Source organism: Pygocentrus nattereri, chromosome 8, assembly GCF_015220715.1.
Source record: "Pygocentrus nattereri isolate fPygNat1 chromosome 8, fPygNat1.pri, whole genome shotgun sequence".
NCBI classification, from domain to species: domain Eukaryota; kingdom Metazoa; phylum Chordata; class Actinopteri; order Characiformes; family Serrasalmidae; genus Pygocentrus; species Pygocentrus nattereri.
Window position 1 is genome coordinate 6411207 of NC_051218.1, and position 14117 is coordinate 6425323.

Below are 14117 nucleotides of genomic sequence, written 5' to 3' on the forward strand. Positions count from 1 at the left end.
GTAGATGGAACTGAGTAAATGAAACTGAGAAGATGGAACTGAGTAAATGGAACTGAGTAGATGGAACTGAGTAGATGGAACTGAATAAATGGAACTGATTAAATGAAACTGAGTAAATGAAACTGAGAAGAAGGAACTGAGTAAATGAAACTGAGAAGATGGAACTGAGTAGATGGAACTGAATAAATGGAACTGAGTAAATGAAACTGAGTAAATGAAACTGAGAAGATGGAACTGAGTAAATGGAACTGAGTAGATGGAACTGAATAGATGGAACTGAGTAAATGAAACTGAGTAGATGGAACTGAGTAAATGGAACTGAGTAAATGGAACTGAGTAAATGAAACTGAGAAGATGGAACTGAGTAAATGGAACTGAGTAAATGAAACTGAGAAGATGGAACTGAATAGATGGAACTGAGTAAATGAAACTGAGTAGATGGAACTGAGTAAATGGAACTGAGTAGATGGAACTGAGTAAATGGAACTGAGTAGATGGAACTGAGTAAATGGACCTGAGTAGATGGAACTGAATAAATGGAACTAGTTACTACAAACAAACAAAAACACAAAAAATAAACATTGTTTGTAAACATGTCCACAGTGTGTTTAGACTGAGAACTCAGCATGAGGCCATTATGAGATTCCAACATCATTTAGGTTGAACCTCATCCAAACTGTCCATCTCGCAGGATTAAAGGCTGAACTGTGGACTGAGGGGTTCAGCTGTGGTGTATATCCACAGAGCTGGGACTTAACCTTGAACTTCAGGAGGAAATTAGAGACTAGCATGAGAAAAATCACCCGGCTAACAGGAGCTTTAGTCTAAATCCACTGGGCTAATTGTGTCCACTCAAAAAAGCAGCAGCATAATCTCCCTCAGCAACAAGAAAAACAGCCCTGTTATCCTGCTGAGGTGAAGCCTGCCAGGTAAACTCCATCTCCACTGATTAGAGCATTATGAATCATCAGCGTCATTATTATACAGTATAGATGGAGCAACAACACTTCCACTCTGGTCAGGAAGGCACATCAGCGGCTCTACTTCCTCAGGAGGCTGAGACGAGCTGGACTCGGGAGGGCAGTCCTCACCTCCTTCTACAGATGTGTGGTGGAGAGCGTCGTGTGCTCCAGCATCAACGTGTGGCATGGAAGCTGCTCTGCTGCAGATAGGAAAGCACTGCAGAGGGTGGTGAAGGCTGCACAGAGGATTGCTGGAGTCAGCCTCCCCAGCACCACAGACATTTACACCTCCAGATGCAGGAAAAGGGCTACCTGCATCAGGAAGGATCCCACCCACCCAGCACATGCACTTTTTGTCCCGCTCCCCTCAGGCAGGAGGCTGCGGAGCATCAAGTGCAAAACAACCAGACTCAGAAACAGCTTCATACCAGAAGCTGTAAGGCTCCTAAATTCCAACTGACACTTACAAGAACAAGTACTGTTACAGGCACTGTCACTTTAAACCGCACTGAGACACTTTATCTAGACACTTTATCCACTGCTCTAAGTCAATATCATGCTGCTATAGCAACTTGCACTCTGGACTTCATATTGCTGCTAACTTCCTACTCTCCCTCTCTTGTGTACTTCTATTTATTATCTATTTTATAACAGCTCTTGGGTGTAAACTGGACCATGAGATCTTAATTTCGTTCCACCTCATGTACCATGTGATGCGAATGACAATAAAATCTCCTTGAATCCTTGAATCCTTGAGATCGAAAGTTTGGAGACTTCTACTTATTTTTCTACTACATTAAACCCTTTAGAATAACAGTGAAGACCTCAAAACTACGAAATGACACACACAGAGTGGAAAAAAAGTATTAAACTGTTGAACCGATAGAATGAGACACTCTAGAGCAACCACACATGAGCCTAATGTTACCATGTCCAAGGCCAACTGTGGGCTAGAGGGATACAAAGCGCCCCAGCATTGGGCTGTGGAGCAGAGGAACTGTGATCTCTGGAGTGATGGAGCTCAATCTAATACCTTTGGGATGAGTTGAAGTGATCCAGAACTGACCACCCAACATCAGTACCTGACCTCACTAACACTCAATCAAATCCTCATAGCAATGTTCCAACATCTAGAGCCTTCCCAGAAGAGTAGAAGCTGTCACTGCAGCAAAGACTCCCCATTAATTCCCTTCATTTCAGGAGAAACAGGTGTCTACAAACTTTTGGACATGTGAAAATAAATTATCGTTATTAAACTCAAATTGTGGAATCCAAAATGAATAAAAGGCAATGTGTCCCTTTAGCGGGCAGCTAGCATAGCTGTAAGACTACGTCAGCCTCATTGGCTGTAGTAACCTTCACTGATAGTAGATGTTGCTATGTGGCAACATTAGAACGATGCACCACTGATTACATTTGAAAACACTTTGGTAATATTCACAGCAGACAACCACAAACATTCAGAGAGCAAAGTCTGTGAATGAGCTTTAAGTTGACAAAATGATAAAAATGCTTAAAGCGTTAAAGGAGTTGTAGCTGTCGACTGTTTCTGAAATCTCAAGTTTATATAGCAATTTCAGGTGGTTGCTAGGGTGTTGCTAGGCCATCATCATGGTAGAATAGGCAGTTACATTGTTATGATATTCAAGGTGGTTGTTGGGAGGTTGCTAGGCCATTGCTGTGATATCCAAGGTGGTTGCTATGGTGTTGCAAGGCCATTGCTGTGGTATAATAGGTGGTTACTAAGGTGTTGCTAGTTCATAGTTATAATATCTAAGGTGGTTGTTAGGGTTTTGCTTGTTAACTGTTATGATATCCTATGTGGTTGGTAAGTTGTTGCTAGGCTATTGCTTTAGTATTATAGGTGGTTACTAAGGTGTTGCTAGCTAATTGCTATGGTATCCAAGGTGATTGCTAGGTTGTTGTTAGGTCATTGCTATGGTATCCAAGGTGTTTGCTAGGGTGTTGCAAGGCCTCTTCTATGGTATCCAAGGTGGTTGCTAGGGTGTTACAAGGCCATTGTTGTGATATCCAACGTGGTTGCTAGGGTGTTGCTAAGCCATTACCATAGTATTATAGGTGGTCACTAAGGTGTTGTTAGTTCATTGCTGTAATAACCAAGGTGGTTGCTATGGTGTTTCAAGGCCATTACTATGGTATCCAAAGTGGCTGCTAGGGTGTTGCTAAGCCATTACCATAGTATTATAGGTGGTCACTAAGGTGTTGTCAGCTCATTGCTATGGTATCCAGGATGTCTGTTGGGTGTTGCCAGGTCATTGCTATGGTACACAAAGTGGTTGCTAGGTTGTTGCAAGGCCATTGTTGTGATATACAATGTGGTTGCTAGGGTGTTGTTAGGGCATGCTATGGTATCCAAGGTGTGTGCTAGGGTGTTGCAAGGCCTCTTCTATGGTATCCAAGGTGGTTGCTAGGGTGTTGCAAGGCCACTGCTGTGATATCCAACGTGGTTGCTAGGGTGTTGCTAGGGCATTGCTATGGCATCCCTGGTGGTTGCTATTAAATATATTTTTAGTTAATGATAAAAAGGCCTTCGCCCATCAGAAAAGAGGCTTGTCAAAACATAGACACAGCAGGTCAGCAGCACAGAGGAATACCTCCAGTCCAGAGCGACGTGCTATTAATAAGAAACACTTTGTCCTGGGGTTGAGTTTCTGCAGCAGGCTGTAATGCCTCCTGGCTTTGGAGCTTAAGCTTAGTAAAGCTCCTCATGGCTCCAGCAGACCAGGAGAACATTTAAATGCCTGATGGGACAAGCCTGGAGCTAAAATAACCAACGAGAGGGGACGGAACAGCATAACAACGTCCCACGGGTCCGTTATGGTTGATTTAGTTATCGATCAACTGGGTGATGGCTTGCGGTGTAAATCTGTGACTCCTGAAAATCTGTAATGACCTCAAAGTGTACCATGATCACAGCTGATCAGCTGATTGAGCAGAGGCTGCTGTGGTGAAGCTCTGAGCCACAAGGCGACTCCGTCTGTCAGAACAGCCCAGAATTCTCCACCTAATCCACCCAGAGAGACACAGCACTTAAATCACGACCCACACCTACAGAAACTCGCTCTCTCTCACTTTCTCTTTTTCCCCCTCTCCCTCTCACTCACCCCCCTCTCTCTCTCTCTCTTTCTCTTTTCCCCCTCTCCCTCTCACTCACCCCCCTCTCTCTCTCTCTCTTTCTCTTTTCCCCCTCTCCCTCTCACTCACCCCCCTCTCTCTCTCTCACTTTCTCTTTTTCCCCCTCTCCCTCTCACTCACCCCCCTCTCTCTCTCTCTCTCTTTCTCTTTTCCCCCTCTCCCTCTCACTCACCCCCCTCTCTCTCTCTCTCTCTTTCTCTTTTCCCCCTCTCCCTCTCACTTTCTCCCCCCCTCTTTCTCTCTCTCTCTCTCTTTCTCTTTTCCCCCTCTCCCTCTCACTTTCTCCCCCCCTCTTTCTCTCTCTCTCTCTCTCTTTCTCTTTTCCCCCTCTCCCTCTCACTCACCCCCCTCTCTCTCTCTCTCTCTCTTTCTCTTTTCCCCCTCTCCCTCTCACTTTCTCCCCCCCTCTTTCTCTCTCTCTCTCTCTTTCTCTTTTCCCCCTCTCCCTCTCACTTTCTCCCCCCCTCTTTCTCTCTCTCTCTCTCTCTTTCTCTTTTCCCCCTCTCCCTCTCACTCCCCCCCTCTTTCTCTCTCTCCCTTTCTCTTTTTCCCCCTCTCCCTCTCACTTTCTCCCCCCCTCTTTCTCTCTCTCTCTCTCTCTTTCTCTTTTCCCCCTCTCCCTCTCACTTTCTCCCCCCCTCTTTCTCTCTCTCTCTCTCTCTTTCTCTTTTCCCCCTCTCCCTCTCACTTTCTCCCCCCCTCTTTCTCTCTCTCTCTCTCTCTTTCTCTTTTCCCCCTCTCCCTCTCACTTTCTCCCCCCCTCTTTCTCTCTCTCTCTCTCTCTTTCTCTTTTCCCCCTCTCCCTCTCACTTTCTCCCCCCCTCTTTCTCTCTCTCTCTCTCCCTTTCTCTTTTTCCCCCTCTCCCTCTCACTTTCTCCCCCCCTCTTTCTCTCTCTCTCTCTCTCTTTCTCTTTTCCCCCTCTCCCTCTCACTTTCTCCCCCCCTCTTTCTCTCTCTCTCTCTCTCTTTCTCTTTTCCCCCTCTCCCTCTCACTCCCCCCCTCTTTCTCTCTCTCTCTCTCCCTTTCTCTTTTTCCCCCTCTCCCTTCCCCCCTCTTTCTCTCTCTCTCTCCCTTTCTCTTTTTCCCCCCTCTCCCTCTCACTTTCTCTTCCCGCCCTCTCCCTCCCTCTCGCTCTCTCCCCCCCGCTCTCTCACTTTCTCTTCCCCCCCTCTCTCTTTCTCTCTCTCACTTTCTCTTTTTCCCCCTCTCCCTCTCACTTTCTCCCCCCTCTCTCTCTCCCTTTCTCTTTTTCCCCCTCTCCCTCTCACTTTCTCCCCCCCTTTCTCTCTCTCTCCCTTTCTCTTTTTCCCCCTCTCCCTCTCACTTTCTCCCCCCCTTTCTCTCTATCTCTCTCTCTCTCCCCCTCTCCCTCTCACTTTCTCCCCCCCTTTCTCTCTCTCTCTCTCCCTTTCTCTTTTCCCCCCCTCTCCCTCTCACTTTCTCTTCCCGCCCTCTCCCTCCCTCTTGCTCTCTCTCCCCCCCGCTCTCTCACTTTCTTTCCCCCCCTCTCCCTCTCTCTCTCTCCCCCGCTCTCTCACTTTCGCCCCCTCTCTCACTTTCGCCCCCTCTCTCTTTCTCTATCTCACTTTCTCTGTCCCTTTTCTCTCTCTCTCTCTACTTTCTCTTTTTCTCTTCTCTCTCTCCACTCTCTTTTTCTGCTAGCTCTCTCTCTCTATTTTCTCTTTTTCTCCTCTCTCTCTCTCTACTTTTTCTTTTTCTCTTCTCTCTCTCCACTCTCTTTTTCTGCTCTCTCGCTCTCTCTCTCTGCTTTCTCTTCTCTCTCTCTCTCTCCCCCGCTCGCTCACTTTCTCCCCCCTCTCTCACTTTCGCCCCCTCTCTCTTTCTCTATCTCACTTTCTCTGTCCCTTTTCTCTCTCTCTCTCTACTTTCTCTTTTTCTCTTCTCTCTCTCCACTCTCTTTTTCTGCTCTCTCGCTCTCTCTCTCTGCTTTCTCTTCTCTCTCTCTCTCTCTACTTTCTTTTTTCTTCTCTCGCTCTCCACTTTCTCTTTTTCTCCTCTGTCTCTGTTTTTAGATGAGAGTACAGACCTGCTCTGTGATACTGAATATGCATCATAATCCTATATAAATAATGTAATGTAAATTTCTCTGTGTTGTGTTTTGATTCTCTCTGATTAGCAACAGGTCTGTGTGAGCAGTTTAAGATGGTGACAAGGTTGCTGGACGAACTCCAGCATGTTCTCCAACGTTTAAATATTGAGACAGCAATTTGAAATTTAATACGCACAACAAATAAAAACAGATCAGCCTTTTTATGCACATCAAGAACATTCACGAGGAGCCTGGACCCCTCCTGTTCCTCTCAATATACCAACACAGCACGCTAGAGGGCGCTAAAGAGGGGGTTCAAGAGAGTCATCAATGAAGCTGCTACAATATTAATTAAATATGCATAGTTATTAATGCGGGAGTTTCCTTTAAAGGGCCCGTATCTCACATTTTATCTTGTTTTTATTGTCTACTTATGACATCTGTGTAGTTTTATGTACCAAAATCAGCCAAATCTATTTTACTTGATCATTTTCCAACCTCTCTTCATCCTTTTGACATAATCAGGCCGTTTTTGTTACTGCGCCTTTAACACTCATGTACTTAATTGAGCTCTGTTCTGATTGGTTGCCCTGGGGTCAATTCAAAGTGAGCTGAGCTTAGTTTCACTAATCAAAACTCTTCAGTTTAAAAAAAAAGTGAGAACAATGAGGTTTTGCATGATATGGTCCCTTTAATTTTGGTAAAGTTTATTAAAAAACATAAAAAATGTACAGTATATTTCAGTTTTGGGCTGTCCATTCTAGCAATACTGCCACTGAATGCAGATTGGTTGGTAAGCTGATCAGCTCATTGGCTGAGTAAATGGTTCACAGTCACTAACAGTGCTGGACACAAACACTGTACTTGAGTTAAAGTAGAGACACCCAAGGTAAAATATCAGTCCAGTAAAAGTAGAAGTTCCTCCCTTTAGACCTCCACTTGAGTAAAAGTACTAAAGTATTTACCTTCAAATGTACTTAAGTATAAAGTAAAAGTACTAAAAGAGTAATTCTGGCTCTGATGTCCTGTTATCATTTTTATAACCAGACTGGCTTCATGAACTCATTTCAGGTGAAAGTCCTCCAGCGTCTCTCTTGGTAAACCAGTCTTTTAATAGAACGTCATTAATTAGTGACGCTGACGTCTATTAAAATGATCAGAAGCACAAAACACTGAAGGTAAACAGTTTCCATCAGGGAGAACCGAGTGGCTCTGAAATCACTTTTTACACACAAGCAAAGTTTCAGTTTCAGATTTATTTACAACTTAGTTCCAAGTTTAAGTTGAATAAAAACTGGCTTTAAACTCAGGATCACAGATGAGCTCCTTTACTATGTTGATCTGTAGGCGTCTGTTCATAAGCATAAACCAGCCCAAACTCATTTACTATAAAATGAAATGGTGTTTGTAGAAATTCAGAAAAAAGCCGCGTCAGTCTCGACTGCACATGTGGACATATTTCTATATTGTGCTCTATTTACACAAAGTTAGGTTAGTTCATCATTTATGTTGTACAGACTCTCCCAAAGTTTTACGCTGCTGCGCTGACGTTGAACCGGGTGCTGCACTGGGTCGGTATGACCGACAGGTCAAAACCAGCTCTAAACAAAGTGACCGCTGGGCCCTGATTGGTGCTCTGGCTTTGCGCTTCTTTCGTTTTGACATGTTATGTTTTTATACACAGAAACCTTCAAAGAAAACTTCAGTACAGATACACGAAAAAAAAATAAGTACAGAAACTAATTACATTTACTGTCCCCCACGTCTCACTAACAGCATGAATATAAATGAGGCACTTCTAAAATTTTGCACAAAAGCTCCAAAGCCCCTCCAATCATTCTGGACTGGAGTGTCAGTGCAATCAAGTGTCAGTCCTCCTAACTAGAGATTCTCTGAGTGAGCTCGTCTCCTCCAGTCTAATTCTAAGGAGCACTGAGAGTAGGAGATAAAGGTGATGGCAGGCAGATGGCAGTGATATAGTGGTGGAGAGATGAAGGTGGAGATATACAGTCTTATAATAGAAGCCTAACATGATATGGCTGCTGTGCAACGTCTTGGGAACTTGTAGAAGAGTGCGGTTGGCCTTGGACCTGGTTTAAAGGGGCAGCAGGTGGGGCGCTAAAACTTTCCATCTGCTGTTTCAAAATTCGGGAAAGGTGTCAGGTTCAGGCTTTCCATATCAGACAGATAGTTTTCCATCGTTACATGGCAAAACACAGGAATACACACAAACGCTGAGGGCACACATGCAGATTTGTTTTCATACAGTAAATGTAAACACTTACATGTAATAATGATATGTCCCATATATACTATATACTATATATATATATATATATACACACACACACACACACACATTTTCTAAGCCGCTTCTCCCTCAGGGCCGCGGGGGGAGCTCGAGCCTATCCCAGCAGTCCAGCAGTCATCAGACGGAAGGCACCAGTCCATTGCAGGGCATATGTGTATATATATATATATATATATATATATATACGTATAAAATAAAACATATGTGATATTTACGTAAATACTTATATGTACTTAACTTTACAGGAGAAGGAAAAAAGCTTTACTTTCAATGTAAACCAATGGAAGCAGATTTTTTTTCCAAGTAATTTTGTGTCATTTCTTCTAGTCCATTCATCATGAAATTCACATACAATGTAAACGGCCGTAATTATTTTCACATTATGTTAAAAACTGGAAAACGTCAAAAATTGAGATACAAGGTTTTCTTCCAACAACAGCAGGTATCTATATGTGGAAAAAATGTAAAAAAAATAAAAAATAGTAATATCAATAGCAAGAAAAGTGTTATATTTATAATGACCTATTATTAATAATAATAAATAAAAATATGCTCTATACATTTTATATATGTACCTACATGCAATAATGTCCCAGATATATTACATGCATGTGTAAATATATGCAATAATAACATACTCTATGTATATGTACATAAATACCCTTATGTAATAATAACATGCCCCATATGAATGATATAAGTATACGTATTATGTATTTGTAAATACCTCTATGTAATATAATATGCCCTATATATTATATGTAAGTGTCCATTTGTAGTAATGATATGACTCTTATATGTTACATATAATTATCAATATGCAAAAACAATCAGTCCCATATTGCATATGCTTACATGCATATGTGTAATAATAATAGGGCCTGTATGTATTATATAACTTATTAACTATATGTAACAGTATACCACATATATACAATGTTACCTGCATATAGTACTAATAAGTAATAATATGTTCAATACATGTTATATATGTACCTACATGCAATAATACTATGCACCAAATATGTAAATAGTAAATATCTACATGTAATACTAATATACTCCATACATTATGCAATAACAACATGGCCCATATGCATTATAAATGTAAGTATCTATACATAATAATGCCCTCAATATATAATAGACATCTGTAAAAACATACTTGCCAGCTAATTTTGTTAAAGGGTTGAAATGGTGGAAGATGATTGTTGACAGTTGTTCAAACGTTGCTAAAATTTTGCTAAGCAGATGCTGCAGTATCCAAAGTGGATGGTAATATGACGGTAATAGGAGTCCCACCTTAAATTCTGCGCCACCTAAATTTTAGTGCTACCTTAAATGGAGATCCACCTTAAATTCTGTGCCACCTTAAATGTAGTGCTATGTTAATTGCAGTTCCACCTTAAAATCTGTGCCACCTTAAATGGAGTGCCACCTTAAATTCTGTTCAACCTTGATATTCTGTGCCACCTAAAATGAAGTTCCACCTTAAATTCTGTGCCACCTGAAATGAAGCTCCACCTTAATTCCTGCGCCACCTTACTTTAAGTGCTACCGTAAAGTTCCAGCTTAAATTTATGCAATGTAAATTGCAGTTCCACCTTAAATGCAGTGCTATGTAAATTGCAGTTCCAGCTTAAATTTATGCAATGTAAATTGCAGTTCCACCTTAAATGCAGTGCTATGTAAATTGCAGTTCCACCTTAAATTTAGTGCTATGTAAACTGCAGTTCCACTTTAAATGCCCTGCCACCTTAAATGTTGTTCCACTACATTATTTTTGATTCATTTTTATTATTTGTTTACTGTTGTTTTCTCTATAACACAGAAGTGCTCCTGATCAACAGAGTGGCTCTTCTGACACACTTCCAAGTGGAAAGAACGTTCTGGAATCTTCCCTCCCGTTTGAGATAAGGCCACTAAGTGGAGGTAAACACAGAGCTGTGTGAGTGGCCAGCAGCTACGCCCGCTGATAACCACAACAAACCAGCATGGACCAGTTTCTGGAAGGTTCTGTATATGCAATAAATATTCCACCCTATACACTGAGCAGCCAAAGTCTGGGGAGGTCTAGCTTTTCAAAATGTTTCTACTACTAATGCGCACGTTTAATTAGTCAGTTTGGAAAATCCTACGATATTATATTAAATTAGCTGTAAGGATTGCTTGAGAATAATGGGAAACAAAGCCAAAGGCTTTGCACTTAACCCACTGTTGTGATGTCAGCGATCAAACCGGCCAGATGTTCAAACCACCTTTGGGACAAAGGAGTTTCAATATGTAGGTTTTATCAACAGTTTAGAAAGGAAAGCTATCAAATCATTATAGACACCATTATTTAGACCATTCTGGGGCTGGTCAGTGTATAGGGCCCATCATATATTTAAAGCTGATCTTTAAATATCCTTGTCTATAGTTTCACCCACCAGACTCTGTGTCTGGTTACTCTAGACAATCAGCTCAGACTGACGATTACAGCGTTAATCGCGGTGTGTGAGAGGAACCATTCGAACGAGAACCTGACGCAGCTATCATTCCAATTCAGAGTGACAGTCAGTTAATTCTGCCTTTGTGGATTCATTGAGAACATGAATGTGTGGAATTATGAAGCAAACTCGCTGAAAATTCAGATTTAACTGCTCTGCCAACATTCACTCACAGTACTCGTCTCACGTTCAGCAGGAACAAGGATGCTTTCAAAAGAAGAGTCCCTTATTGTACAGTCGGCAGTGAGTTTACTTGATTTAACTGAATGCTGAAATATTTATTAAATACTATGTTTTCACACTAGTACTACTACTAATAACACACACACACACACACACACCTTCTAAACCGCTTCTCCCTTAGGGTCGCTGGAGCCTATCCCAGCAGTCATTCGGCGGAAGGCAGGATACACCCTGGACAGGTTGCCAGTCCATCGCAGGGCAGACAGACAGACACATTCACTCACACCTAGAGGGCAACTTAGCATGTATTTGGACTGTGGGATGAAACCGGAGAAAACCCACGCAGACACAGGTAGAACATAAAAACCCCACACAGAATGGACTCTGGTGGCCCGGCCGGGGAATCGAACCCAGGCCCTTTTTGCTGTGAGGCAACAGCGCTACCCACAGTGACACCATGCTGCCCACTACTACTACTACTACTACTACTACTACTACTAATAATAATAATAATAATAATAATAATAAAGAAAAATAATAACAACAATAACAGTTATAATAATAATAGCAATAATAATAATAATAATAATGACAATAATAATAACCATGACGTTGAATGTTGAAGATACATATACATTTTTATATAAATAAAATATAAAGATAGGATATAAATTTATAAATTTTTCTAACTTATTAATGTCTAACAACTAAATTTACTATAATAAGGGGAAAATATGCCCCAGACGTTGCTCTGATTGGTCTAAAGTGATGAAGTATTTTCCCATCTAACAGAATTTTCCAATTACATGCAATTTTCTTTTCACTTTTGCAACTTTACTTCACGACCAAAACTTTACATTTTTCTGTGGTTCTGCTTAAAATGGTTGTGTAGCCAAAAGACTCGATTCCGCATGTTAAATGAAGTGATAAAAGCTCACTTTTAAGCCAAATGTTTCAATTAATCTGAGGGGGTTTTTTTATGGGCAACAAAGGGTTAAGAGAGAAGTAACAGCAAAAATCAAATGTCCCAAAACTTTCCATGGGCAGTCCTTTAGACTTGTAGGGTTAGAGCAGTATCAACGCTGACCCCTGTGACCTTTCTGCACGCGAGCGCTCTTGGCAAGCGAGGGATTTGATGAGCGCATTCAGAGCATTACAGGGATGCATAGGAAGCCACGGCGTACTCACCCATGCTGGGATTAGCGCACTCTTTCAAAGTGCCTGTCCAGGTGAAAAGGCTCGGCTTGCTGTTGCTGTACATCACCGGACGGTCGACAGTCAGTAAGTATGAGGAAAGAATGGGGGTGGAAGTACTAGGAGGACTGATATGGGCAGAAATATGAGGAAAGAATGATGGAGAAGGTTCTACTGAAAAGGAAGCCTTGTCTGGTTCTCTCTCTCTCTCTCTCTCTCTCTTCCTTTTGCGTACAGCCCACCCTTTGGTGTGTGTATGTGACTGAGACACCTGGCTGTTTTTTAAAAGCCTAATGGCAGGCTGTGTGTAACCTGGCCTGCTGGAAAGAAGCCCAAAGGTCAGATAGCGGCATGGATGAGTGACCCACAGAGTCCAAGAGGGGGTTAATCACACCAGAAAACCCCTGTCATCAGGGAGAGGGGTGTGCAGCGCCATGTCTCAGCGGTATGAAGCATGTGTGTGTGTCTGTGTGTGTCTGGAACTCGGCTTTGGAGCTTCTCCAAGCTTCCTGAGTATCAGGCTCTTGATGCGTCCATCGTCGCCGGACAGTATGAATAGCACGGCATGGCAGGAATCTGCAGGCAGAAACAAATCCCAATGCAAAGCACGCCACACGTCCACTTTGATCTGGGCCACACAAAAGCACAAGAATCTCTCCGCTACGCTTCACAATTAAACCCTTTCATACCACAATTACACGTCTTTTAAAAAGCCCATACTGGCTGCTAATAACGGCACCAGACAAATATACCGAGCCCATATAACTAACGTCTGGTTTTCTTTAAAACCTATCACTCACTTCCAGCTCTATACAGTCCATAGATGGAAAGTAAGCTGCAAACAGCCATGATATTATTCTATGCATATTTATATATGACTGCTTATTCAAACTACAGCTCGATTTAACTTCGACCATTCAGCCTACAGCAGTTAAGCCCCACCCATTCAGCCTATAGCAGTTTAGCCCTGCCCATTCAGTCTACAGCAGTTCAGCTCTGTCCATTCAGCCTATAGCAGTTTAGCTCTGCCCATTCAGCCTATAGCAGTTCAGCTCTGCCCATTCAGTCTACAGCAGTTCAGCTCTGCCCATTCAGCCTTCAGCAGTTTACCTCTGCCCATTCAGCCTATAGCAGTTCAGCTCTGCCCATTCAGTCTACAGCAGTTCAGCTCTGCCCATTCAGCCTATAGCAGTTCAGCTCTGCCCATTCAGCCTATAGCAGTTCAGCTGTGCCCATTCAGCCTATAGCAGTTCAGCTCTGCCCATTCAGCCTATAGCAGTTTAGCCCTGCCCATTCAGCCTATAGCAGTTCAGCTCTGCCCAGTCTACAGCAGTTCAGCTCTGCCCATTCAGTCTACAGCAGTTCAGCTCTGCACATTCAGCCTATAGCAGTTCAGTTCTGCCCATTCAGTCTACAGCAGTTCAGCTCTGCCCATTCAGTCTACAGCAGTTCAGCTCTGCCCATTCAGTCTACAGCAGATCAGCTCTGCCCATTCAGCCTATATCAGTTCAGCTCTGCCCATTCAGTCTACAGCAGTTCAGCTCTGCCCATTCAGTCTATAGCAGATCAGCTCTGCCCATTCAGCCTATATCAGTTCAGCTCTGCCCATTCAGTCTACAGCAGTTCAGCTCTGCCCATTCAGTCTACAGCAGTTCAGCTGTGCCCATTCAGCCTATAGCAGTTCAGCTCTGCCCATTCAGCCTATAGCAGTTTAGCCCTGCCCATTCAGCCTATAGCAGTTCAGCTCTGCCCAGTCTACAGCAGTTCAGC

At 42.8% G+C, this 14117-nt stretch overlaps 1 protein-coding gene across 1 annotated transcript in view; it reads right to left on the reverse strand.

The window, feature by feature from the left end:
• Nucleotides 1-12549, reverse strand: part of LOC108438530 (cytosolic carboxypeptidase 4) — a 319250-nt gene extending 306701 nt beyond the window's left edge. Inside the window, exon 1 of the mRNA XM_037540410.1 lies at nucleotides 12342-12549. Coding sequence (XP_037396307.1) covers nucleotides 12342-12414 — 73 coding nt within the window. The 5' untranslated portion in view covers nucleotides 12415-12549. The remainder of the gene's footprint in view (nucleotides 1-12341) is intronic.
• Between the last annotated feature and the right edge of the window lie 1568 nt (nucleotides 12550-14117).